The 27,593-nt window shown below is 40.1% G+C and overlaps 1 protein-coding gene across 4 annotated transcripts in view; it reads right to left on the bottom strand.

Moving 5' to 3' along the window:
* Nucleotides 1-27,593, bottom strand: part of UNC5D (unc-5 netrin receptor D) — a 603,711-nt gene that overhangs the window by 227,000 nt on the left and 349,118 nt on the right. For all 4 annotated transcript variants that reach the window (XM_063448679.1, XM_063448680.1, XM_063448681.1 and 1 more), the window contains exon 5: nucleotides 6,989-7,169. In XM_063448679.1, the coding sequence (XP_063304749.1) occupies nucleotides 6,989-7,169 (181 nt within the window). The remainder of the gene's footprint in view (nucleotides 1-6,988; nucleotides 7,170-27,593) is intronic.

Here is a 27,593-nt window from a genome sequence, read left to right as displayed (position 1 = left end):
TGAGCCTATCCTCAGCTAACTAGACTTTACATCATTTAGAAATAAAAGTAAATATATACAAGCCTGAATGAAATGGTGGATAATTAACATCATCCAAGTGTTAAGGTTCTGTGCATGCAACATACGTAATAGAATTCCATTGCATATGTATATGAAGACTATGTCCAAGTCCCACATCTATGGGGTGTGAACAAAAAATTATGTAATTGATATCAATCAACTTTCTAATTCTGCACCGTCATGGAAAACATTATATATTTCTAAAAAATTCCTACACTACTAGCCATACCTGAAAACCTATTAGCTTCACAATTAATCTGTGAATATAATAACCATTTAGTGACTGTCCCTAGCCATCAATCATCTTTTTTTCTTATTATCAATCAATTTTTTTTTAAAATGTCATGCATGACCATTGCACATTTCAGTTGGTTTGTGCTTCTGGTGCATTTTTGTTTGGAGTTCGTGAATTCAACAAATCACCCAATGAGCCAAAATTTGGATGAAGTTGCTACCTAAATTAATCTCTAATTCTAATTTTTGCATTTTTTACTCCTGTCGCCAGAACGTCACCTGTCCTCTAGGATTCCTTATCTTATGCCGTCATGGGTTGAAAGCCTTCGGCAGTTTAGGTGTTGAGGGCTTCATCTATCATAACCCTCTTACATCTATAATGTTAGCAAAGCATCAGTGGAAATGTAATCCACAACATCTAAAGCCCCAAAGATTGACTACACCTGCTTCATAGCTTTAAAATTCTGTCATAAGGTAATTGTTCAGAGAAACCTACCACCTTCTTCCTTCTTATTTCCTATATAGATTCTTAAATAACTAGGCTTCTTATCTATCCCTTAGCCAACACTTTATGACATGTACTGCCCGCCATTTCCCAACCTCCTATTCCAACTTGCAATAAAAAGGAATATTATATTAATCTAGGTTGACTCACAATTCAGTAATCATATGTTGACTGTAATTTATTTAAAACCTCAGTAAATGCACATTCTTGTGTGTTGCACACATGCAACCTGTAAGGAAATAAACATTTCATGAACAGTTTCTAGTGACATTGCTGTCTTCTTCATAATGAATACTGTCATGAGTATTGTTTGATATATTTTGTTCATCTGCTCAACTCTTCAGCTAAATGTTAATATTACAAAACAACATAAACTAATTAATTATAAATTAAAGTATATTCTAAAGAGCAGATTGCTACTTCAATAAAAAATAGATAGATTGAATAAATAACAAACAGATGGACAAACAGATAAGATATTCCACACGTGACTGAATTCGATTCTGATAAAACTTAGAAATTCATGTAAGTCACTGGCTAATATCCTGGCTAAGTTTCACACATCCACTATCATCCTTTTCAAATGGGCATACTGAGGGGGGAAGATTCATACATCTGAAAAAGAGATGGAACAGAAGAATTCAGTTTTTAATCCTCTAAAGCAGGGGTTCTCAACCCAGTCCTCAGGACCCCCTACCAGTCCAGGATTTGGGGATTACCTGGGTGTGTCTAAGGTGTTTAGAAAAAGGGAAAAAAAACACCTTAGACTCTAAGCTGTTTTTTTTTTCTCTTTTTTCTAAACACCTTAGACACACCCAGGTAATCCCTAAACCCTGGACTGGTAGGGGGTCCTTGAGGACAAGGTTGAGAACCCCTGTTCTAAAGGGTTTGTATTTAGCAATTGAACCCAAGTGGTGGCTCCAGGTTAAATAGTAGTGATAGGGGGTTCCAAGAGCTACGTTGACACAGAACAACAAAACAAATTAATTAGCCCAAGTGTACAACTTCTCCTGGGCTTAAGATCCTTTCATTATGGCCATTCCAGCCATAAGGGTAGACAGGGTCAGTGCACTTATTGTGTGTGGTTATACTGACCTTTGTCCCTTAGTATATATATCATATGTTTTTATTATTTTACTTTGGTATACACACATGTATATGCATGCAAACATACAATTTGTATAAAAATAGAGTGTAGACCCAGATGCTCGGGCATATTATCAAGCCACAATATTGGCTGCAGCCGTCGTACACATACTAGATTCCCCAGCACCCCAATGGGCTTGTTTAGAACAGCGCTTAGAACAGCGCTGCTTGGCTCCACATAACATTTCAACATTGTTATGACTCCCGAAACACATACGCCTGGATGTTCCTGATGCTCTTCCAACTATAGACCTACTATTAGAGACCTGGGATAAGCTTAGACCTACAATGACTAGTGGAGGGTTACTGTCTTTTGCCACCCCACTTACTACACTTTCATATTGTATTCCAACCTTTAACGCCAAACCTTGTCTCGAATGACCTACTCCATCTAGGCACACTACTAGATTTTGAAACATTGGTAACTAAGTACAGTCTTCCCCGTGCCTCACACTATTCCTATATACAACTGATGAGGTCTTACATTACCAGACAACATTAATTAATCAACAGGCATAAGGTATCGAAGGCTGTGATTACTGAATGGGAACAACTTTGTATAAATAAAAAAAATATTCCTAAATGTAAACTTCTCTCCATGTGTTATAAATTGGTGCTTGAATACACAATGTTCTTGAAATCCACCCCTGCACAACAATGGCATATACACCAAGAGGATACCTGACTCAAAACACAATGGGATTCAATGATAAACTACAACAAGATGCTACTAAAAGCATCCATGCTGGCGGAACAACATTATAAAACATGTTGCCAACTAGGCTTCACAAGATTTTCCCCAATGCATCACCCATATATTGCAGATGTGGGGTAGAGGAAGGAAATACATGAGTGGTGGCAGTGTCAGACCCTTAACCCCTTAAGGACACATGACGTGTGTGACACGTCATGATTCCCTTTTATTCCAGAAGTTTGGTCCTTAAGGGGTTAAGGTATTCTGAAAGACACTTCACCAAAACCTCTCACAGAAACTGGAATGTGATTTGCAGTTCTCTCCCCAGACCTACCTACTACTAAACCTCCCACACACAGAAAACGAATTATGTATATAGTGCTGACAACACAGAGAACCATAGCGAGAAACTGGAAGTCTAAGAACACATTGCTATTATCTGAGATACGTTCGGAAGTAGATAAGCAGAGCTCATATGAGAGGCGATTCCAAAATATATCACTGCCTTTTAAAGTTGTAACAGACACATGGCACCTGTGGGACACATGGAGGGCGAGTAATGGAGCCCTGGTTATCAATTAACAAACAATTTTGTACTTGCACTAATGTATGTTATGACAATTTTGGTGATGGGCATAGCCCTATTTAAGAGCACCATTCTGAGTGGTAGCGGGACGTATGCCACTGGCGCCACGCCATCATCACTGTCTCTTCAGATACTCATGTAATAGAAAAGGAAACAACTAACACTACAAAAAATGCTGTAAGCAAAAACTCAACTATAAAGGTGTCATAAAAGTATTGTATTCTACCGCGGTGCTAGATATTAAGATGTTAACAAACTGTGCGTGTAATTCTTACTGTGGAACTTGACTGCTGGTATTATATGCTGTCTCACCCCCCCTCCTGACCACCTCTCCCTCCTTTTCTTCTTTCTGTACCTCCCCTTCCTATACTGGAAACCCAATACAATTTTTAAATGAAAAAAAAAATAGAAGATAGGATGCTAATAAAAAAAATTATAAGTGCGTTATTAAGCATGCAGCAAACACTGATAGTAAGGGATACCCTCAGCTCCTCACTAACAAATAGAAAGCAAGATAATACAGAATATTACACTTACACTTAAAAAAGTCCTTAGCTGACAAAAAAAAAACTTTGTGTTGTTTTATATTAGCCATTTTAAGCATTTAAAAATATTTGGAATTCACTTATGTGTACCTATGTGTTTAACCATTACACTATTTAATGTTTTTATGTCCTTTTATTATGTGTTAATTTTTTTAATCTTTTATGATTCTTGGCACGTTTATATCATCATAATATCTAAATGGGAAGGACCATTTTGTGGAGGACTAACAAACATCCCTGGTGGTGACTGTACCACCCAAGCATTAATACCTGAGCAGTATATACTGATCCATTAAATGTGAGTCGATAATTTTTACTTTTTCACTCATTATTGTAAAGTTTACAGAGAACATTATTGTCTGCCATTTGCATTTTTTATATATCCACCTATATACAAAGTGATTCACTCCTAGAGCAACATATCCATTAGTGGGGATTGTACTGCTGCATGCTGTTTTAGTCAGAGCTAGTTTTATAGCTCTACTAAATGTGAGTGCTACATCATATTTTCTTTTTATGTCTCCTGCACTTAGCAGTAGATACTCTGCACCGTCACCGGCTTTCTATTTTGTTACATATACCTCCCACTATCTTAAATCTGGATGATTGCAAGTAAAGATTATTCCAAGCATTTGATGTTTTATTGGACTTTCTATTTTGGTGCAACCTGTGTATATATATATATATTTGTCAAAAATTAAAGTTAAAAGAAACAACTCTGCATGTGGTCCATGTTAACAAATATATATAGATAAAGATAAGAAAAGCTTTTCATTGAGTACTATAGTAATCTGCGTCCCAGATTTAAACACTAAGACCACCACACGGAGCGATAACTTTCTTTTAACTTTCATATATATTATTCTCATTTATAGTATTTAACTTTTTTATATTTCTTTTTTCACTTTGAAAACATGTTTTTTGCAGTTTTGTTAGACATAGCTGATACGGAAGGGGGTATCTTAGCATAGGTGCCCTTGAAGGCACAGAATAGACACTATAACTAGAGTAGTTGTCTTAATTTATTATATATACCAACTACAATATTGTATACCTATTTAGGCTTATTCACCTACCCTCTTTCCCTCTCAAAACATTATATTCAAATATTTGTCTATCTTTCTCATTAATATGGTAACAAGAGTTATCGCCTCGTTCAGACGATGTATCAGATTAAATTCGAATCTACATTTTTCAATCTAAGGTTACTGTATGATCCGGTGGATAATTTAAGTGTTCCATGTATTATTTTAGTATAATGAGAATAAAAGTTAAGCTTTAATATTTTGGTGATGGATTGCTTTTCAAATTCTCTAATGGTGTAAAGCAGGTTTCACTGGTCGCTTGTTGCTGCAGTCAGCACCCCAGTCAGTTTCAGGGAGTTTAAATGTAGCATTAAGTCAATGCCAGAGCTACTGAGGAACACGCCCGGCCATCTTGAGTCAGGCCCCACCCATCAAGAAACATATTAATATATCTAAATATAAAAATGATAAGATTTTTTTTTTCAAAATATTATATCCTTTTAGAGGTTTATCCAAAAATATCAAGTCATTTGAAAATCAAGGCCTATTTTTGATAAGAATAATTATCATATTTTTATAATTGGGGTATATTTAAATGTTTTCATTACCAACTGCTGTACTTTTATTTTATGTTTTGAAATACTAAAGATATGCAATTGTAAAAATGACTGATTATATTAGAGCAAACCACTGATACTACAATTAAGCAATTCATAGGTGGAACACATATTGTTACAAAACAAAAATATTTCCTACCTAGATCCTACTGTGGAAACATAAGAATACATACTGTTAGTGGAACCACCTGTAAAATCTAGATTTGATATCATGATTTTTGTTTAATGGTATGCTGAGAAAAATGGTGATACATACAAATACAAGACGATAAATGATTGATAGTTTTATTCCACTAGAGACTGAAACCGTTCTGGCTATGGCTGGGTAACATTTTACTCCTTGTACCAACTTGGCAGATATTTGCCATAATGCTTTTGTTGTTTTTTTTTTTTGCTTGTTTTTTTTGTAGGAAATATACTGTGTACATTGCATTCATAGCAAAAACAAAAAAGAGGGGTTGTGTATGACATTCAACAAATGATAAATTGGCTGAATTGGTTTATTCATTGATTGTTGTGCTATTAGAACTTTGCACTACAATAGCATTTTGTACATAAGCCCTAATAAGTATAAGATAAGCATAGAAGCATATATTTATATATTGTATATATATTGTAACGATAATATACCCCAACTCGCAGGATTCAGCTCAACAATGACAAAACAGAGCAGAGATACGTCTTCCGGACCTTAAAATGGCCGGACTCGACGTAAACTATAGAAATACAGAGTCAAGAACGATCCGAGGTCAAGGGCACAAAGAGACAGCGTAAACAGGACTAGCCAAGGTCTGGTACACAGTAAGCTGGCAAACAGAACAGAAAGGGATCAAGAGATAAACAGAGTCTGAAACAAAGTCAAGGTCAAGTACGAAGGAACACAACTAAACAGAACAAGCGCTAAAGGGAAATGAAATAGAAACCACGATAGGTCAAGGTACTAAGGGACAAAGGTCAGTATAACTACCTTAACATTTAATTTGATTGGCCCCTGTCATATCCACGCCCCCTAAACGTGAGTGTATGGGGAATGTGGCATGACAGGGGCTAATGGGAGACCGTTTCAGATTTCGGCTCCCACTGTCCCTTTAAGAGCGCGCCCAACACACGCCCGCCTTTCTAGTATTGCCGTCGGAGGAGCCGTGCGCGGCTCGTGCAACAGCAGGACCACGCGCAGCGCGAACAGAGGACCCCGGCCGGCCCCTAGAGAGGGTAAGTACCGCTACATATTTATATACATATATAAATATATATAAATAGTTATATATAAATAAATATATATAAAACTATTTAAATATAAGTAGAAATACTAGAATGCACTACAATGTTTACAGATGACACAACATATGGCATTATAATCTCAAAACAGTGAATTTTGTCAAATGAAAGAATTGTGCCCATTCCAACTATTGACAACTGAATCTACTTTTTATTCAATTGATTTATTTGATGGCTCCAACTTGAACAGGCTCAGAGCCATCTTTGACATTGAATGCCATAAATAACCAATTTTTTAGTATTACATTTCACTTTCTTCTTACAAAAAAATATCATTAGGATTTCATGTACCACTCACCAAACACCACAACGGTGGCTGACGCACTTCGCCTCTTCGCCACAATGTTAGATGCCATGCAGGTGTAGTTGCCAGAGTCAGACAGACGTGCCTTGTGTATTATCAGGTTATGATCTGCCCTTGTGTCAATATTGTCATTCGAAACAGCGTCAATGGGCTCATCGTTTTTAAGCCACTCTACCTAAAAAAAAATACAGTTTTATTAATTGGTATTTGGTTGTACCAATGCTGAGGTCATATTTTTTAAATCTTAGTAATTTCACATAATTAGTCATTCACATAATCCTACAATAAACACATTTCATGACATGTTATGGCATTTTGATATACACACATTAAAATGTTCGTATGCTATTAAATATTTCATGCCAAACATCTTCAGATGGTTAAAGGGACAATGTAGTCACCAAAACAGCTTTAGCTAAATGTAGCAGTTTTGGTGTACAGATAGATCATGCCCCTCTAGTCTCACTGCTTAATTCTCTGCTATTTAGGTGTTACATTACTTTGTATATACAGCCCTAGGCACACCTACTTGCATGTGACTTACACAGCCTTCATAAACACTTCCTGTAAGCAGTCATCTTATATTTACACTTTCTTTATTACAAATTATGTTTAATTTAGAATATTTTATCACTTGCACTGTTAATAGACTTATAGACCCTGCAGGAGCCTCCTGTGTGTAATTCAAGTTCAATTTACCGAGCAGGAGATACCAACTCTCAAAGTAAGTTACATCTGATTGAAAATGAAACCATTTAGTTTTCATGCAGGTTGTGTCAGTCACAGGGAGGGGAAGTGTGGGTTAGATAAATGAGAACCAAAAGTGACTTAACTCCTAAATGGCAGTGCATTGAGCAGTGAAACTTCAGAGGCCTCTATCATACACAAAAACTGTTTCATTAAAGGGACACTATAGCCACCAAAACAACTATAGTTTAATTAAGTGATTTTGATGCATAGATCATGCCCCTGCAGGCTCACTGGTTAGTTCACTGCCATTAAGTAGTTAAATCATCTTTGTTTCAATTTACGCAGTCCAACCCACACCACCCCTGACTGTGACTGACACAGCCTGCATGAAACTACCAATTACCTCTGCTATTGATCAATTGTTATTTCATACAGTATTATGCTATGTTTGTCTTTTATACTGTTCTTTACAGAATGACCAGGCGGTCCTACTCTACTAAATATTAATTATTGTGTGTTTTGCACCCCCCTCACTTTGTTTGTTTTCATCTATTTATGTAGTGTATTTTGAGTGATTTTCAGACTTTCAGATTTTCAGATTTTCAGCCAATCCACATTTATTTTATCCACTTATTGAGTTAAATCCTCTTTCTTCTGCATGAAACTACAATGGTTTCATTTTCAATGTAACTTAATTTAGACGTTTTTATCGCCTGCTGTTGAGTAATGCTTTCCTATAGGTGGTTTGAATGCGCGCATGGCTCTTGCCACGAACGCTCATTTGGTGCTGACATCGACAGGAGGAGGAGAGTTCCCCAGCGCCGAGGGGGCCCGGCTCTGGAGAAAGGTAAGTGGCTGAAGGGGCTTTGACCCCTTCAGCCCAGCAGGAAGGGGACCATGAGGGTGGGGGGGACCTAAGGACTACATAGTGCCAGGAAAACAAATGTGTTTTCCTGGCACTACAGTGGTCCTTTTAGCTAAAGTGGTGTTTGTGACTATCGTGTCCCTTTAACCTAAAGTTGGTTTTAGGACTATAGTGTCCCTTTAACCCCTAAAGGACCAAACTTCTGGAATAAAAGGGAATCATGACATGTCACACATGTCATGCGTCCTTAAGGAGTTAACTACAGTTATTATTATTATTTTTTTTTTTTTTTTTTTTTTTTATTGTACAGCTCAGGCACTAATAAATCCACAATATAATATAAGTCAATCTACTGGGTGCCCCCATAAAGGACACAAATTATTGGACACAATTGTAAGTATCCATCTTAACACTTATCTAAATATCTTGGAAAATGGATTGCTGTTACCACTCGTAGATTTAGTTTTACATTTTAATGCAACGTATCAACATCAAATACTGTAACTAACATAGAATGGTTATTCTGTGGAAGTTAAAAACAACCTAAAAAAGTACTTTGCAAGGGTGTGAATTATACAATTTCAATATAGTTAATTAAATGGCAATTTTCCTCTTGCACTGCATCAATACCAAGTACTGTAACCAAGAGAGGAAGGCTATTCAGTGCTATTTAAGAATTACATTAAAAGAACATTGCATGAAAGTGAATCAGGCTTTAATGAAATTCTGTATTTTTGAATGTGTGCAAAGCTATGACAAAACTATAATAATTTTACCGACAGATATTTAAAGAGGATCTGTCACTTCTTAAAGTGTCCAATACTATGTTTACTTACCCTCTATATTTTGCAAAAATATGTTTGTGAGGTCTGAAAACCAAAATAATAAAAATATAGAAATCGTCACTGCATTATTTAGCTCTATCCTGGAAATGAGCACCTATCAATCATCATTTTAAATGTTTGCTTTTTCTGCCATTAAACACAGCTAATGAAAGAAGTAAATACTGAATACTTCTACTGTCCTTCTCATTAGCATTGTGTGCCCTCGTTGTGCCTTATCTAATCTGGATCGTGATATCACTTGAAATAAACATATAGCTGAGAAATAGAGGCATTTTTATTAAGCCTATTTTTGGGTGAAGCAACTTTTTAAATTAATTTTATTATACAAATGATTACTTTGGCAGGGGGATATGGAGGAGCTTTGACATTATCAATGGGAAAGACATGTCTGGTTGTAGATTTATTAATGAGTCACTTCTATTAAGGCATTTCTGTTTTATCCAGAGTCGCTTAACATTGCATTCTTTCATTTGACACTGAGTAAACTGTAACGTAGACTACTGTTGACAATTACTGATTACACTCCTGAAGTATTCATGTAATCACTATCCCTGATTACAAGAGACTATGAGGTACATGACTGGAGTGTAGACCTGCTTTACTAAGGCCGCCTCATTGATGACATGTCCACGATGTGATTTTAATAATTCTCTTTTTCTAAATCAAAATGACTGCTGGCGCATACAATTAACGAGTAACATTAGTAGTGAGAAAATAATATTTTCAGATATATACATATATATGAGAGAGAGAGAGAGAGAGAGAGAGAGAGAGAGAGAGAGAGAGAGAGAGAGAGAGAGAGAGAGAATGGATATAAATGTAAATTAACAGATGAAATGTGTGTCTTAATTTTGTTTTTTTACATCTGCTTTACTGGACTAATATGGCTACAATCCCTACTCTAATAGAATGGATATATAAATACAAAAACACATTTCAAAAAGGTTGATGCATATGAATATATTTTGTTCGACGGAGGACAATTTTCCCCATTTCTTAGTAATATGCCAAAGGGGCAGTTGCTTAGAATAAAAAGGAATTGTACAGAGAATGAAGAGTTCCTAATCCAAGCAGACCTTCTCCAAAACAGATTAAAGAATAAAAAGTATCTAGAAAGAATTCTAAATAAGACTATGGAAGAAAAATGAATCGGCTACAGTACATTAACAGAGGCAAAGGTGAAAATAAATGAAGAAACTATAGATACATGGTTTATCCAGCTGTTTTTGATAAAGAACATAGAAAAATAAATAGTGTTTTCAATACATTTTGGCCTATTCTACTATTGAATAGATGTAAAAACTATTTTACCAGAGAAAGCTGGAATAGATTTTAGGGGAAGGCGTCCTAGTTTTAAGACTCATTTAGTACACAGTTTTATTAAAGAAGATAACCCTAAACATTTTTTTATTAATTCAAAAAGTGTTTTTTTTTTAATACAATAAATAAAGGTAAATGTCAAATTTACATCTAAGTAAGTGCCACAGAATATAAGATTCATGAGCAAAAAACCAATACCAATAATGTAATCTATTTGTTAACATGTCCATGTAATCTTCAATTTCTTGGACGTACATGCAGACCACTGTTTAAATGTAGGTAGTATATTTATAATATAAAAATAGGTTTTATTAATCATAGTTTGTCTGGTCATTTTAGATTACATCACAACCAAGACCACAGGGGTCTTGGGTTTTTAGGTATTAAAACATGGAGAGGTGGATATTAATGGGAAAAATAGCAATGAGGTGAGTGTTTAGATTAACTAAATAGCTGAGGAACTAAATATCACTTTTTATCTTTCTATTTATGTATTTGTGTGTTTTTTTTTATTTCATTCAGGAGTTATTATATGCAAACACCATCCATTTGTCTCCCGAATGAGGACCACCCCTGTACCCCATTAGAACGTTTACAACAGCAACTTAAGTGTGAAACCGCAAGGGAAGTAATTAATGAATGCTTCACCTAAGTGGCCACCATTTCGTATAACCGAATGCATGTGGTCGACAAAAGAATGACTGCCATCTTATCTCCCGAATGTGGGCAGCGGCACTAGGTCATTGAGTGCTTGGAACTCTTTTCAGCTTGGGTTTTTAGGTAGAGGCACTTCCGTGATTTACACTGAGTAAATCACACTTACTTGCCGCTTGATGTCATCACAGACCTCCAGCGTCAAGAAAGATCCCCATAGGAAAGTATTGAGTAATGCTTTCCTACAGGCGGGTTTAAATGCGTGCGCACCTCTGGCCACACCTCTTAAAATGGCCCAATTAATGCACCAAAGAATAGTCAGGATACTTGCCAAGGTCGGGGGGTACAGAATGAGACACAACGACAAGGGAAAGCCAGAAGTCAGGGATTCCAGAATACAAGGAAGTCAAACGAAGCAAAAGTCAAATACCAGAAACAAACGCTCAGGAACACACTCTCGGACAACCACTAAGGAAACCACGACAGGGCAATGAGGAAAGTAAATTTGAGCTTAAATAAGCACATTACATTTCTGATTGGCCGAAAACGGCTTTTGACCCCAAAACGTGCGCTCGCGTCTCCTGCGTGACTTCACACGCACGCCGACGTAGTCATTAACGTGGGTGGACGTGGGGGTATAATTTGCTGTGGATCCGCAGCGGCCGGTGTCCATTAACATACTGCAAGAGTCAGTCACAGAGACGCACAGCCGCTGGGCGCAAATACCGGAAGGTGAGTAGGAATACGTTACATAACCAAGGTGAAACCTTCAAATCCCGTGTTGTGCGGGGTCTTCCAGGTGTGTGGTCATCGTGCAGCTGCTTGGGTCTTCTTTGTTCCCTGTCTGGGAGGTGTTCTCCAGATCGGAACTTCGCTTGAGAGCTGTATAGTAGGAGCTGACAACGTAGGTCGCTTCTCCTGTGTCTGTAGGGTTTCCCAGAACTTCTGGCAAATGGTGTCAAACGTCTGCATGAAAGCAGACTCCATGCTTCTCAGCTCCGTCGCCATAGACCATTTTAAGATTACCACAAGGGAGCTGTGCAGGCAGGATTCGCCCTGGTTCAGTGGGTGGGTAAGTAGCGCCTTGCTTGGTGGGGGGGAGGGGAACGAGACCCAGCTTGTGGGAAAGGAGTAGATAAGGCAGGAGACCTGGCCCTGTCTCTAGACGCAGGCTGCAGGGAGCCCCCTGCACGAGCAAGCACTCATAGAACCTTGATAAATCGGTCTAGATATTGTAAAGAGGTGGTCCTCAGAGAAGGTGACAGTGTTGACAGAAATGTGCAGAATCTCACCTCTTTTTACGCTTAGAAATATACAGAAATTGAGGAGCTCCCTCAACCTGCATCCTGCTCGTTCGACGGTCAGGCCCCACTCCCCATATTTGCTATTTTTATACATTTTTAGATTGTTAGTTGCTTCAAATGTATTATTTTCACATAACATATAACTGAGGAGGGAAATTACCCAGTATCAGTCAATATCACTGCAACACAGGACTTCCACATTCAAATAATGTGTTTACTATGAACAGAAATGTTTAATGTTTTAAATGATGAATGCAAAGTCCACTAAGTGCTCAACATGAAGAATTGTGCCTGTTTCTTCATCTTTGAGAAATAAGCTTCCTTTCTGGCTGGTTTTTATATGCAACTAAACCATAGATAAAATGTTTGTAATGATTGACAGCACAGTCAGGTGGACCAAGTTGTAGTTATATGTCAAAAGGGAGTAAGAAATATCTACTGTTTATTTTATGAAGTTACAACTTCACCTATGAGCTGATGGGATCCTCAAGTTTCAACTGAAGGCTATTTAAAAAAAAAAAAAAAAAAAGTACTGCCTGCCTTTCCATGGCTAATGATAATGCTGCAAAATAATTCGTAATTTGCAGAAGGGATGGTGGGTATGTAGAATAGCAAACAGTGGCTATGAGCAAGAATTTGAAGCTGCATAGCATAACTGTGAGGCTGTTCTGAATCCAAAGTATAGGATAGGTGCAAGGTGTTCAAGCATTCGTCACGCAAAAGGTAATTTATTAGACCTCGTTTTATATAAATACTCTTTTCACTTCACATCGTACTTCCTTACTGCATAGGCTACAGCTAACATGAATACACGGCATACAACATTTTTCTTGACTATGCATGAGACAACTTTTTTATTCTAATGAATTCAAAATTGCTTCCAGCACTGAACGTGTTGCTATTGGATCTCCTACTCACGGCTAAAACCTTTGTTGGTTCCTTATAATGTTTGATTTGTGACAGCTTAATATTAGCTTAATATTCTACGGGCATAAAGCTAACTTTCAGCGTTTGACTCTGTCGCATAGAGATAAAGAAGAAAGACTTGGAATGCAAAGTGTTTATAAAGAGGGGTCATGGCTCAAGCAGGACCAGACTTTAACACATTAATTCCTTCAGGCCACCCATCAGTCCACCTTCTCCTCCTCCACAGTCCTCTTTACTTGATGTCCTTACTTAAGTTTTGTCAGTAATATCACCTCTTTGTACATTCCTCTGGCAATAAAAGGGTTTACAAATGTAGTTATTAATAGGCATTGCTAGAATAATAATTAATTCCTAGTCGCTGGAAACATCCTAGTGCGGGATGGTTAACCTTGAAGTCACTGAAGGATTCAACAATGAAGGAAGAGCAATAGTGTGCATGACGGGAGGGAGTAGATAATGACTTTATTATAAGGTACAATAAGATTTGTTAATACAGAAGATTATAACGTGTAACCTACAATCGCAGAGGGCTGTCTGAACTTGAGGGACAGACATCTTTATTTATTCTTATTTAGGATTTGCAGCTTCCGTAGGTTAGTTTTCTATTCTGACAAAAATAAATAAATCATATTTAGTAATTTTATTCAGCAATAAACTTGGGGGAAAAAATTACTGTCTTTGTAGTCATCCTCTGAAAATAGCAGGTTCTGATTTGAACAAGTCAAAGGATTTTGTAAAGAGATATATATGTTTATATAAAAAATATAATTTAGCAAAATAAAGTGTATAATTCATGTCTGCTTCCTAAAACATATACATATGCTAACTTTCTATATAATAACTTAAAATGTTCATAACTTTTTTTAGTTATCTTGGCAAGCCATTCCATATACACAAATATCAGATTATTCCCTACATTTAACCCCTTAAGGACAGAGCTTCGGAAGCTTGTCTTTCACTTTGTAGCGTTACTCACCTTTCCCAGGGACCGGCCGCGGTCCTCTCTTCAAGCCGCGCGCGGTCCTGCGGCTGCACGAGCCGCGCGCGGCTCATCCGACGCTTCAGGCAGGAAGGCGGGCAGTGACCGCGAGATGCGGTCACATGTCCCGCCTGAATCTAAGAGCGCGCCGCGAGTCTCGAGTGCGCTCTTAAAGAGACAGTGGGAGCCTAAATTGCCAAAAGGCTCCCATTGGCCCCTGTCATCCCACACACCCCATACACTTACCTTTTGGGGGTGTGGAAGTGACAGGAGCCAATCACATTAGTTTTGAACCTATTTATACTTACCCTTTTCCCTTAGTTCCTTGCCCTATCGTGGTTTCTGCTACAGTTCCCTTTAGCGCTTCTTGTGTTCAGTTGTGTTCAGTTGTGTTCCTCCGTACTTGACCTTGTCTTTGTATTCTGACTTCGTTTTCGCTTTATCCTTGTCTGTTCTGTTTGCCGGCTTGCTGTTTCCTGTGTACCAGAACCTGGCTTGTCCTCGTTTACGCTGTCTCTTTGTGCCCTTGACCCCGGGTTGTTCCTGACTCTGTACTTCTCCTATATACGTCGAATCCGGCCATTCTAAGGTCCGGTAGACGTATCTATCCTCTGTTCTGCCTTCTGTTTAGCTGGATCCTGCGTGTAGGGGTATATTCTCGTTACATTACGATAGGGCCATGGACCCCGCAGATTTAGCTCAACAGATGGCGTCTCATGAGGCTAGATTTGTAGAGCAGGATCACCGAATGGATCAGATAGCCCAGGCTCTTCAGACGCTCTTAGCTAGAACCATTCCAGCAACCACACCTAACCCTCCTACACCCCTTCTTCCTGAAGTATCGACTGTGCCTAATGCTACGGCCTATTTAACACCTCCTCCTAGGTATGGAGGGGATTCTAAGACATGCAGAGGGTTCATTAACCAAATAGAGTTTCACTTTGAGATGTATCCACGTTCATTTCCCACAGAGAGGTCTAAGGTTGGGCTCTTTATGCACCAACTTACCGACAAAGCACTTGAATGGGCAAATCCTATTTGGGAAGCTAATGGACCTATGGTGCATGACTTTCACAGTTATCTTACAGCATTTCGCAGAACTTTTGACACTATGAAAAGGTCTAAAAATGCTGCAAGAGCATTAATGAGGGTTAAACAGGGTTCTAGGTCTGTGGCTGATTACGCTATATAGTTTCGTACTCTTGCCTCACAGGTAGATTGGACCAACAATGGGTTAACTACTGCCTTCATGGAAGGCTTATCAGACTCTATATTGGATGAGGTAGCAGCTAAGGAGCTTCCTGTTGCTTTAGAGGACCTTATTGACTACCTCATTGATATAGATAATAGGATTCGTGACAGGCTCTATACCAAGAACAGAAATAGACGTTTTGTTACACCTATTCACCCCAGAGTTAATACACCGGAGAGTGTTAAAGTATCCGAAGAGGAACCTATGCAATTAGGGGTTGCCAAACTCTCTGATAATGAAAAATTACATAGGAGAAGGGAGGGACTCTGCCTATATTGTGGTAGGAGAGACCATATGGTAAAGGAATGTCCTTTGCTCCCGGAAAACTCTTGCACCTAAGACCTTATAGGGGACTGGCCTTGGGTGTGATTTCTAAGTCTCCTACATTGCCTCCTAACCGACTGCTTCTCCCTGTTTCGTTACATATGGGAGAGAGTTGTATAGTTGAAAATATATACGCCTTGGTTGACTCTGGGGCAGCCGAGAATTTTATAGACTCTGGTTTTGTAAAGAAAAACAACATTCCCATCAGGGAGAAGGTTATACCCTTGGCCGTTGAGGCCATAGATGGTAGACCATTGATATCTCCAGTTGTTACTCATGAGACTGCACCGTTACACATGTACACAGGGGTTTTACACTATGAAACCATTCGGTTCCAGGTCATCACCTCTCCCTCTTCACAGTTAGTGTTAGGGTATCCATGGTTACGTGCCCACAATCCCATTTTTGACTGGGAGACAGGGCAGATAAAATCATGGAGTGAGGCCTGCCATGAATCATGTACTATTGAAGTCACGCCTGTGAATTCTATTAATGTTCCTACCACTCCTCCTTTGTCTATGGCTATACCCTCTCAGTATTTATCTTTAAAGACTGTCTTTGATAAAAGAGAGGCTGACAAATTACCGCCTCACAGACCCTACGATTGTGCTATTGACTTGTTGCCTGGCACTATACCTCCAAAGAGCAGGGTGTACCCCTTATCGGTTCGAGAAAACCGTGTCATGGAGGAATATATTAAAGAATCATTAGATAAGGGATTTATTAGGAGATCCTCTTCTCCGGCTGGAGCGGGGTTCTTCTTTGTATCAAAGAAAGAAGCTGATTTAAGACCTTGCATTGATTATAGAGGTCTTAATAAAATCACCACCAAAAATGCTTACCCTATACCATTAATAACAGAATTGTTTGACAGGCTCAAACATGCTACGGTATTCACCAAATTAGATCTTAGAGGAGCATACAATTTGATACGTATAAAAAAGGACCACGAATGGAAGACAGCCTTTAACACTAGGTCAGGTCATTATGAGTATACCGTCATGCCATTTGGGCTTTGCAATGCCCCAGCAGTATTCCAAGAGTTTATTAATGATGTCTTGAGAGACTTTATTCACTCATTCGTTATTGTGTACTTAGACGACATTTTAATATATTCTACAGACTTACACACTTATCACAGACATGTTACGACCGTTCTGAAGACCCTTCTTGCTAATGGTCTTTATTGTAAATTAGAAAAATGTCTATTCGACCAATCCGAAGTCCAGTTTTTGGGGTATTTGATTTCCGCTAAGGGTTTTCATATGGATCCCCGGAAGCTCGCCGCTGTCATAGAATGGCCTCTGCCGCAAGGTCTAAAAGCCATCCAGCGTTTTCTGGGTTTCTCTAATTATTATAGATGTTTTATCAAAGGTTTTTCGTCTATTGTAGCACCTATTACTCGTATGACAAAGAAGGATGGCAATACTCGTGTCTGGTCTACCGAGGCACTTCAAGCTTTTGACTTCCTTAAGACTACGTTCGCCTCTGCACCTATTTTACAGCATCCTGTCCCCTCATTGCCCTATATACTTGAAGTTGATGCTTCAGATATCGGGGTAGGTGCTGTTTTATCTCAAAGAGAGTCTCCTGAAAAGCCATTGCATCCTTGTGGCTTCTTTTCTAAACAAATGTCCAAAGCAGCGAAGAATTATGATGTGGGTAATCGCGAACTCCTTGCTATCATTTTAGCACTCAAAGAATGGAGACATTTGTTAGAGGGCACTAAGGATCCCATCCTCATATTTACGGATCATAAGAACCTGTCCTACCTTAGCGAAGCTAAAAGATTGTCTTCCAGGCAGGCTAGGTGGTCACTGTTCTTGTCCCATTTCAATTATATAATCACCTATAGGCCAGGTGATCGGAACACTAAAGCGGACGCTCTGTCCAGACAGTTTGAAACTATTGACAAACAGGAGATTGATGTTACTCCTGTCATTCCCCCAGACAGGATAATAGCAACTACTGTATTATCTATTTCCTCGTCCCTATTGCAGGCCATACAAGCGAAACAAAGCATGGCACCTAGCGAGAGGCCTAATGATAAATTGTTCGTTGACGTTCCCGAGAGACGGGATATTCTGTCACTATATCACGATACTAAGACTGCTGGACATCCTGGTATTTCCAAAACAGTGTCAGCTGTTTCTCGGTATTTTTGGTGGGATTCCTTACGAAAGGATGTCACTGACTATATAAGTGCTTGTACTACTTGTGCCTGTATGAAATCCTCTCGTAGAGTTCCTTGTGGACTGTTGCATCCGTTACCCGTTCCCGAGAGACCTTGGTCCAACCTATCTATGGATTTTATTGTTGAATTACCCCCTTCGAATGGTAACACAGTCATCCTGATGATAGTTGACTGGTTTTCCAAAATGGCTCACTTTGTGTCTCTTCGCAAGTTGCCCACATCCAAGGAACTGGCCCTTATCTTCGCTAGAGAAGTATTTCGGTTACATGGTATTCCCTTATCTATTGTGTCCGATAGGGGTAGCCAATTTATTTCCAGGTTCTGGAAGGCCTTTTGTACAGAAATGGGTATTTCTCTCTTGTTTTCTTCCGCTTACCATCCCCAGTCTAATGGAGCTGCTGAACGTGCCAACCAGTCTCTGGAGCAGTACCTCCGTTGTTTTGTGTCTCACCATCAGGACAATTGGTCTGACCTGCTTCCTTGGGCTGAATTTGCTCGGAATAACGCCACTCATGATTCTTCCAGCAAAAGCCCTTTTTACGTTGTCTATGGCCAGCATCCCGTTGTTCTCCCGGCTGCATTCTCCTCACAGGGCATGCCCGTTCTGGATGAGCATTTGGCTGGTTTGCGTAATACTTGGGAGCAGGTTCAGCGTTCTTTGGTTGACTCTGCTGCTCGCCAGAAGGCTCAGGCTGACAAGCATCGCAGAGCGTCTCCTTCCTATGTTGTGGGGGACAGAGTTTTGCTTTCCACGCGGAAAATTCGTCTCCGGGTGCCTTCTATGAAATTGGCTCCCCGCTTCATTGGTCCTTATCGTATTATACATAAGGTTAATCCCATTTCTTATGCCTTGGGTCTGCCTAAGAATCTGCGCATACCTAATGTTTTTCACACCTCGTTGTTGAAGCCTTACGTGCGCAACCGCTATACCCGGCATGCTCCTCCTCCTCCTCCTGTCTATGTGGAGGGTCATGAGGAATTCGAAGTGTCTGCTGTTCTTGACTCTCGTTTCCTTAGGGGTCGGCTTCAGTACTTGGTACATTGGAAGGGTTATGGGCCTGAGGAGCGCAGTTGGATTTCTGCTGATGCTGTGCATGCTCCCCGCCTTGTGCGTTCTTTCCATTTACGTTTTCCTGCCCGACCTAGTCCTGCCCGCCCGGAGGGCGTGTCCTCAGCGGGGGTACTGTAGCGTTACTCACCTTTCCCAGGGACCGGCCGCGGTCCTCTCTTCAAGCCGCGCGCGGTCCTGCGGCTGCACGAGTCGCGCGCGGCTCATCCGACGCTTCAGGCAGGAAGGTAGGCAGTGACCGCGAGATGCGGTCACATGTCCCGCCTGAATCTAAGAGCGCGCCGCGAGTCTCGGGCGCGCTCTTAAAGAGACAGTGGGAGCCTAAATTGCCAAAAGGCTCCCATTGGCCCCTGTCATCCCACACACCCCATACACTTACCTTTTGGGGGTGTGGAAGTGACAGGAGCCAATCACATTAGTTTTGAACCTATTTATACTTACCCTTTTCCCTTAGTTCCTTGCCCTATCGTGGTTTCTGCTACAGTTCCCTTTAGCGCTTCTTGTGTTCAGTTGTGTTCAGTTGTGTTCCTCCGTACTTGACCTTGGCTTTGAATTCTGACTTCGTTTTCGCTTTATCCTTGTCTGTTCTGTTTGCCGGCTTGCTGTTTCCTGTGTACCAGACCCCGGCTTGTCCTCGTTTACGCTGTCTCTTTGTGCCCTTGACCCCGGATTGTTCCTGACTCTGTACTTCTCCTATATACGTCGAGTCCGGCCATTCTAAGGTCCGGTAGACGTATCTCTCCTCTGTGCTGCCTTCTGTTTAGCTGGATCCTGCGTGTAGGGGTATATTCTCGTTACACACTTAATGACAACAGCATTTTTTGCATTCTTTGCTGTTTGCGTTCAACTGCAATTTGCATTTGACTAATTTATTGCACCGACACATATTATATACCGTTTTTTTAAAGGACAGAAAGGGCTTTAATTTGATGTAACATATATATGTATGCATGCTTATTTATTATAACAAAATACAGAAAAATGCAAAAAAAAATGAAAAATGTGGTTTGTTTTTTTACAGTTTTTGCAATAATAATGTGTGCACAATTAGTGCAGGTTAAGGAAAGTAATTCAAAATAAATTCATTTAGTTGTTCTGATTTACAGAATATATAATGTGTCTGGGATTTTAAGTTTTTTTTGGCAGTTACAGGTCACAAAGCACAAGGAGTAAAATAAACTTTTAATGTGGAGCGATTTTAGAATTTGGTATGTTTGTCTTGTAAGCTTAATAGCCACAAAAGAAAACAAAATTGCCACACAAAAGTATATATTTATATAAAGTAGACACCACAGGCTATTTACCTAAGGTTGTTTGACACTTTCTACATAGCCATTTCACCGCCAATCTCTGCTAAATATTAGAGTAAAATTGTGTTTTTGGGGGGTTTTGGCACACAAACTTATAACAAAAAACTTCTCATGTGTATTTTGTAAAGTTGGTGCGTGCTATTCCTGTACAAAGTTTTATTTTGTGTTCAGTTACATCTACTGAGTAAAATGACACCCCCATTGTATGTCTTTGGCACTATTTTGTGAAGCTACAGTGCCATATAGGAGACATGTCCTTTTTAGTATTCACAGTCAAATTTTGAGAAACAGATTTAATGAGCCTATGCTTCCATTTGGGGTATTATAGTAGTTTGACTGTTCAAAAAAAATCCACAAAGCCCTACCATTTGTAAAAGTAGACACTACAGGGTATCTCATAAGGTGAATATTGTGCCTTAACATGCCCCATTTTGTTACCAATATATGCCAAAGTATGTGGTAAAAAATAGTTTTGTGGGTTTTTTTAAATAAGGATTGCATTTTTGCTGGGCATTTTGTATATTTCATATGTGCCACTGAGTTCAAACCCCCCAAATTATGCTCAGCTAAGTCTTCTGAGTAAAAGGACACCCTCATTGTATGTCTTTGTCACTATTTCGTGAAGCTACAGTACCATACAGGAGACCTGTCCTTTTCAGTATTCACTGTAGAATTTTGAGAGATGGATTTAATGAGCCTATGCTTCCATTTGGGGTATTATAACTGTTTGACTGTTCAAAAAAACCCCACAAAGGCCTACCATTTTTAAAAGTAGACACTCCAGGGTATATCATAAGGTGCATATTGTGCCTTAAAATGCCCCAATTTTTTCACCAATATATGCCAAAGTATGTGGTAAAAAATAATTTTGGGCATTTTTTTACATATGGATTGCATTTTTGCTGGGCATTTTGTATATTTCATATGTGGCTCTAAGTTCAAAACCCCCAAATTATGCTCAGCTAAGTCTTCTGAGTAAAAAGACATCCCCAATGAAGGTCTTTGGCACTATTTTGTGAAGCTACAGTGCCATATAGGAGACTAAGCCATATCAGTTTTTACAGAACTTTGAATTTTGACATTGGGCCTATGTGCAATTTCCAAGCATCTTCGCAGGTTTTAAATTCAAACTACCTCACAAAGGCCTACCATTTCTTAAAGTAGACACGTCAGGGTATTTCAAAAGGCATATTTTGAACCTTAGCGTGGGATAATTTTTCTGCTAGCTTGTACCAAGTGTAGTGGTAATAAGCGTTTTTTCTGCCTTTTTGACACACAAAGTGAGTTTACACAGTATATTTTGCAAACCTTATGTGTACTACCACTGTATAATACTTCATATGTTGCTCAGCTATGTCAGCTGAGTACAAAAATACCCCCGTATGTACCTTTGCCAGGTATATGTGGACATCGGAGGGGCACATTTGGGACATAGCCATTCCAGTTTTTTTCAAACTTAAAATTTTTACGCTGTGCCCATGCCCCATTTTAGAGTATTTTACCAGGCTATATAATTCAAACTACCCCACAAAGGCATACCATTTCTTAAAGAAGACATCCCAGGGTATTTCAAAAGGCATATTTTGAACCTTAGCGTGGGATCATTTTTCCGCTAGCTTGTACCAGGTGTAGTGGTAATAAGCGTTTTTTCTGCCTTTTTGACACACAAAGTGAGTTTACACAGTATATTTTGCAAACCTTATGTGTACTACCACTGTATAATACTTCATATGTTGCTCAGCTATGTCAGCTGAGTACAAAAATACCCCCGTATGTACCTTTGCCAGTTATATGTGGACATCGGAGGGGCACATTTGGGACACAGGCATTCCATTTTTTTTTCAAACTTTACATTTTTATGCTGTGCCCATGTCCAGGGCCGGACTGGGAGAAAAATTCGGCCCGGGCATTTTTTTATCCCAGCGGCCCACTAAGAAGGGGGCGGGTCAGAGGAGGTGTGTTTTGTCATAACTAATGACAAGCACGCCCCCTCTCAAAGTGAGCATGTTGGTTCAATGCTCTTCCAGGGCAGACCATGCGCAGAGCTCTGCTGAAGAGCTCTAGCATGAGAAAAAAAAAACTGTATTTGTTCTGCACAGTGCAAGCAAAGTTAATAACATGCTTGCACTGTGTTTCCTTGCAACTTGTCTCTGGTGTCTCTATAACTGGATACCAGGAGACAAAAATGCCAGGAAAGAGTATTGTGCATGTGTTTGGAGTCTGCTTGTGGTATTGCGTGTGTGTAGAGTGAGCTGATTGTGGTGTGGTATTGTGTAATAAGGTTAGTTTTAGACATGTTGTGCCTGTGGTGTAAAGTGATGCATATGTGGCTAGGGGCTGTAGAGAATGTATGTAAAGGGGATGTAGCATGTGTGCAAACAGGCTATAGAGTGTGTGTATAGGTGATGTAGTGTTTGTAGAAAGTGTGTGTTTAGGGGTGTAGTATGTGTTTGCTTACAAGGAATCTAGTGTGTGTGTGTGTGTGTGTGTGTGTGTGTATAGGGGATTCGGAGTGTATATGTTAAGAGTGTAGTGTGTGTGTGTGTGTGTGTGTGTATGTGTATAGGAGTCTAGTGTGTGTTTGAAGGACCCAGAATGTGTAGGAGATCTAGTGAGTGTGTGTTTATAACGGATTCAGAGTGTATATAGGGATCTAGTGTTTATATGTGTGTAGATGATCCAGAGTTGGGTAAGGGATCTAGTGTGTGTCTGGAATGTAATGTGTTTAGGGGTGCAGTATGTGTGAGGGGTGCTGTGTGTGTGTGTGTGTATGTATATATATGTGTGTGTTTGGAACTATTGTGTATGTGTGTGGTGCAGTGTGTTGGGGGGGTTCTGTGTGTATGTGAGGGGTGCAGTATGTGTGCGTGATGGATACTGTGTGTGAGGGGTGCTGTGTGTGAGGGTGCGGTATGTGAGGGTGCGGTAAGTGGTATGTGAGGGTGCGGTAAGTGGTGTGTGTGAGAATGCTGTGTGTGATGTGTGTAAGAATGTGGTGTGTGAGAGTGCTGTGTGTGACAGTGCTGTTTGTAATGTGTGTGAGAGTGCTGTGTATGATAGTGCTGTGTATGATGAGTGTGAGAGTGCTGAGTGTGATAGTGCTGAGTGTGAGAGTGCTGAGTGTGATGTGTGTAAGAGTACTGTGTACGATGTGTGTGAGTGCTGTGTGTGATGGGTTAGAGAGTGCTGTGTGTGAGAGTGCTGTGTATGATGTGTGTGAGAGTGATGTGTGTGAGAATGCTTTGTTTGATGGGTGTGAGAGTGCTGTGTGTGATGGGTTAGAGAGTGCTGTGTGTGAGAGTGCTGTGAGTGAGAATGCTGTGTGTGATAGTTGTGAGAGTGCTGTGTGCTATGTGGGTGAGAGTGCTGTGTGTTATGTGGGTGAGAGTGCTGAGTGTAAGAGTGCTGAGTGTGATGGGTGTGAGTGCTGAGTGTGATGGGTGTGAGTGCTGTGTGTGATGGGTGTGAGAGTGCTGTGTGTGATTGGTGTGAGAGTGCTGTGTGTGATGGGTGTGAGAGTGCTGTGTGTGATGGGTGTGAGTGCTGTGTGTGATGGGTGTGAGAGTGATGTGTGTGCTGTGGGTGAGAGTGCTGTGGGTGAGAGTGCTGAGTGTGATGGGTGTGAGTGATGGGTGTGAGAGTGCTGAGCCTGAGTGTGATGGGTGTGAGTGATGTATAAATGTTAGAATGGATTTTGTGTGTAGGGGGGGGTAAACAAATAAAATAACAGGCATTATGTCCCCCCCTCCCTTCTTACCTTTAGCCTGGGAGGGGGGGACTGGTTCCTGGGACTGGGAGGCAGAGTGGCAGTGTTCCCTGGTGGTCCTCGTGGTGAGTGAACTCTAGCCTGCGGGCTAGAGCTCACTCTCGCGAGATCCGGTCGTTGCCATGGCAACGCTCCGGATCTCGCGAGAGGAATCCGGCGGAGCTGCAAGTTAGAGCTCCGCCGGGTCCTCTCTCAATGCAGGCTGTCTCCCTCCCTCTCTCCCCGCCGGCGGCCGCATTGGATAGCATGTGGGCCGGTGAGGGAGATCTTTGATCTCCCCACCGGCCCGACATGGAATACAGCGGGGCCGGCGCTCGGATAGTGCCGGCCCTGCATAAACCGGCAGGGGAAGTCCTGGGACCTTCCCCTGCCGGCCTCGGCCCCACGGCCATCGCGGCCCACCGGGCATTTGCCCGGTGTGCCCGATGGCCAGTCCGGGCCTGCCCATGTCCCATTTTAGAGTATTTTACCAGGCTATATGATCCAAATACCCCACAAAGGCATACCATTTCTTAAAGAAGACATCCCAGGGTATTTCAAAAGGCATATTTTGAACCTTAGTGTGGGATCATTTTTCCGCTAGCTTGAACCAGGTGTAGTGGTAATAAGCGTTTTTTCTGCCTTTTTGACACACAAAGTGAGTTTGCACAGTATATTTTGCAAGCCTTATGTGTACCACCACTCTATAATACTTCATATGTTGCTCAGCTATGTCGGCTGAGTAAAAAAATACCCCCGTATGTACGTTTGCCAGGTATATGTGGATGTTGAAGGGGCACATTTGAGACGCAGCCATTCAGTTTTTTTCTAACTTTGAAGTTTTACGCTGTGTCCATGTTCCAATTTGGAGTAGTTTAGATGGTTGGTTATTGAAACTTCCCCACAAGCACATACTATTTATTAAAGAACACACCCTGGGGTAATTCAAAAGGCATATTTTGAACCTTAGCGTGGTATCATTTTTTCTCTACTTTGTTCTAGGTGTAGTGGTAATGAGCGTTTTTAAATTTATTTTTTTAACTTTTTTAAACTATTTTTTAAACTTTTGTTTTGCTTATTATTTTTTTTAAACTTTCCTAAACTTTCTTAAAACTTTTTTTACAGAGTTAACATTTGTCTAAGCTTTTTTTTTATCGTTAACCCCTAACTAGCAGTAAGCAGCACTAACCGTAAATTCCCCATTTCCCATAACTCCCACCCACCCCAGCTAGAAAAAAATATTTAATTATACAATATTTAAATTAGTTAATTAAATAACTTGAACCCCTGAGGATTAAAAAATAAATAAAAGTTAATCATCAGGGGTTCAAAAAAATGAGATCACAGTATAATGCTGTGATCTGTGTTTTGATCACTGTAGGCAGCGATCGACTGGCAGGGAAGGGGTTAATTTTTATTTGGACTGGGTAAAGGGGGTGTTTTTTGTTGTTTTTTTTACTTAAACGTTATTAAAACTTTTTTAACTTAATTTTTAACTTTTTAAAGCTTATTTTAAAACTTTTTTTTAACGTTAACCCCTAGTTAGCCTAACACCAAATCCCCCAATTCCCCACTAACTTCCACCCTCCCCAGCTAGCTAAATATATCATTTTAAAATACTTAAATTAATTAATAAAATAAATTTAACCTTTGAGGGTTAAAAAAAAAAAAGAATTAACCCTCAGGGGTTAAAAAAAAAAAAATCAGATCATAGTAAAATGCAATCCCTGCCAATTGATCACTGTAGTCAGTGATCAATTGGCAGGGAAGGGGTTAATTCTTTTATTAAAATGGTAAAGGGGGTGGGATTTTAAATACACATTTTTTTTTTTTTTTTTTTTTTTACACAGGGAAGCAGATCAGCACTGATCCGTCTCCCTGCACTTCACACTGAACCCGGAAGTGCAGAGAGGCGGAAGGTGAGTATACAGAGCACATGTGCTCGCTCTGACATGCTGTCAGAGCGGGCACATGTGCTGGGACAGCCCGATCCAGTGCTCCCGGTCTGCCTCTAATACAGAGGCAGTCCGGAGCACCATTAACCCCGCGATCGCCGCGATTGCGGCGATCTGGGGTTAATTTTACTGCGTGACGGACGAGGTCCGTCACTCGTCGTTTAGGGTTTCCCCTGAGTGACGGACCTCATCCGTCACTCGTCGTTAAGGGGTTAAAGGAATGCTGTAGGCACCCAGACCCCTTCTGAGAAATTACAATAATTACCTTGCAGGGTTAGCTCCTCCTCTACAGCTACTAGAGGGACTTTTGAGTGCTTAGATGACTTTTGGTTGTCTAAATGATGCTGGATGTCCTCACGCTATGCATGAGGACTTCCAGCATCACCGGAATTCCCATAAGAAAGCATTCCTATGGGGAAATCTAAATGCGAGCGCAGCCATTGCCGCGCATGTGCATTAGTTCTCCCCTGCTGGCTGATGTCGGTGGGGGAGGATGCAGAAGGTGCGACTACACTAGTGCTCCAGATGGTTAGCGGGTCTGTCACAAGAATTATGGCCCAGCCAGAGGTTGCCCTTCCTACCCATACTGACAAAAATTGATAGTTGAAGATCATCACTATTTAAAGAGATGCTACATTGTAGTAAGATGTTGTTATACTGTAGTTCACTGAACACAATGTAAACATTCTCCCACTCACCCTTTTTGGTACATGGTAACACTCAAACTATAACTAAAAAACAACAATTCCACTGTCTGGTTAAAAAATGATGTGCCTTGGTGATATCACAGACGACTGGAAAGGCCTTGAGAGATAGGGATACACAGGTGAGTATAGACACAGGTAACTATCAAACTGTTTAAAATCAGTTTGACTCCTTACCTTGAGATGTTTCTAGGGAAATCATGCACCATAACCACTACAATGGCTGTAGTGCCTAAAGTGCTTAGATTTACCCTTAAAATGTTATCTTTCAACTCATTTCTTATGATTTAGCAAGTAAACTAAGAAGGCAATATATGTTATTTTACAGTTTGTTATACTAATTGGGTTTTTAATTTAATGGAAAATATAGTTCCAGGAAAATAAATAAGTTTTCCTGGCACTATAGCACTCTATGATGCCCTATTCCGTTGCAGTCTCCCCACCTCCCCCTCTCCCCTTACC

Source organism: Pelobates fuscus, chromosome 3 (assembly GCF_036172605.1).
Source record: "Pelobates fuscus isolate aPelFus1 chromosome 3, aPelFus1.pri, whole genome shotgun sequence".
NCBI classification, from domain to species: Eukaryota; Metazoa; Chordata; class Amphibia; order Anura; family Pelobatidae; genus Pelobates; species Pelobates fuscus.
The sequence above is the reverse complement of the archived record's forward strand: the minus strand, read 5'-3'. Positions and strand labels throughout refer to the sequence as shown.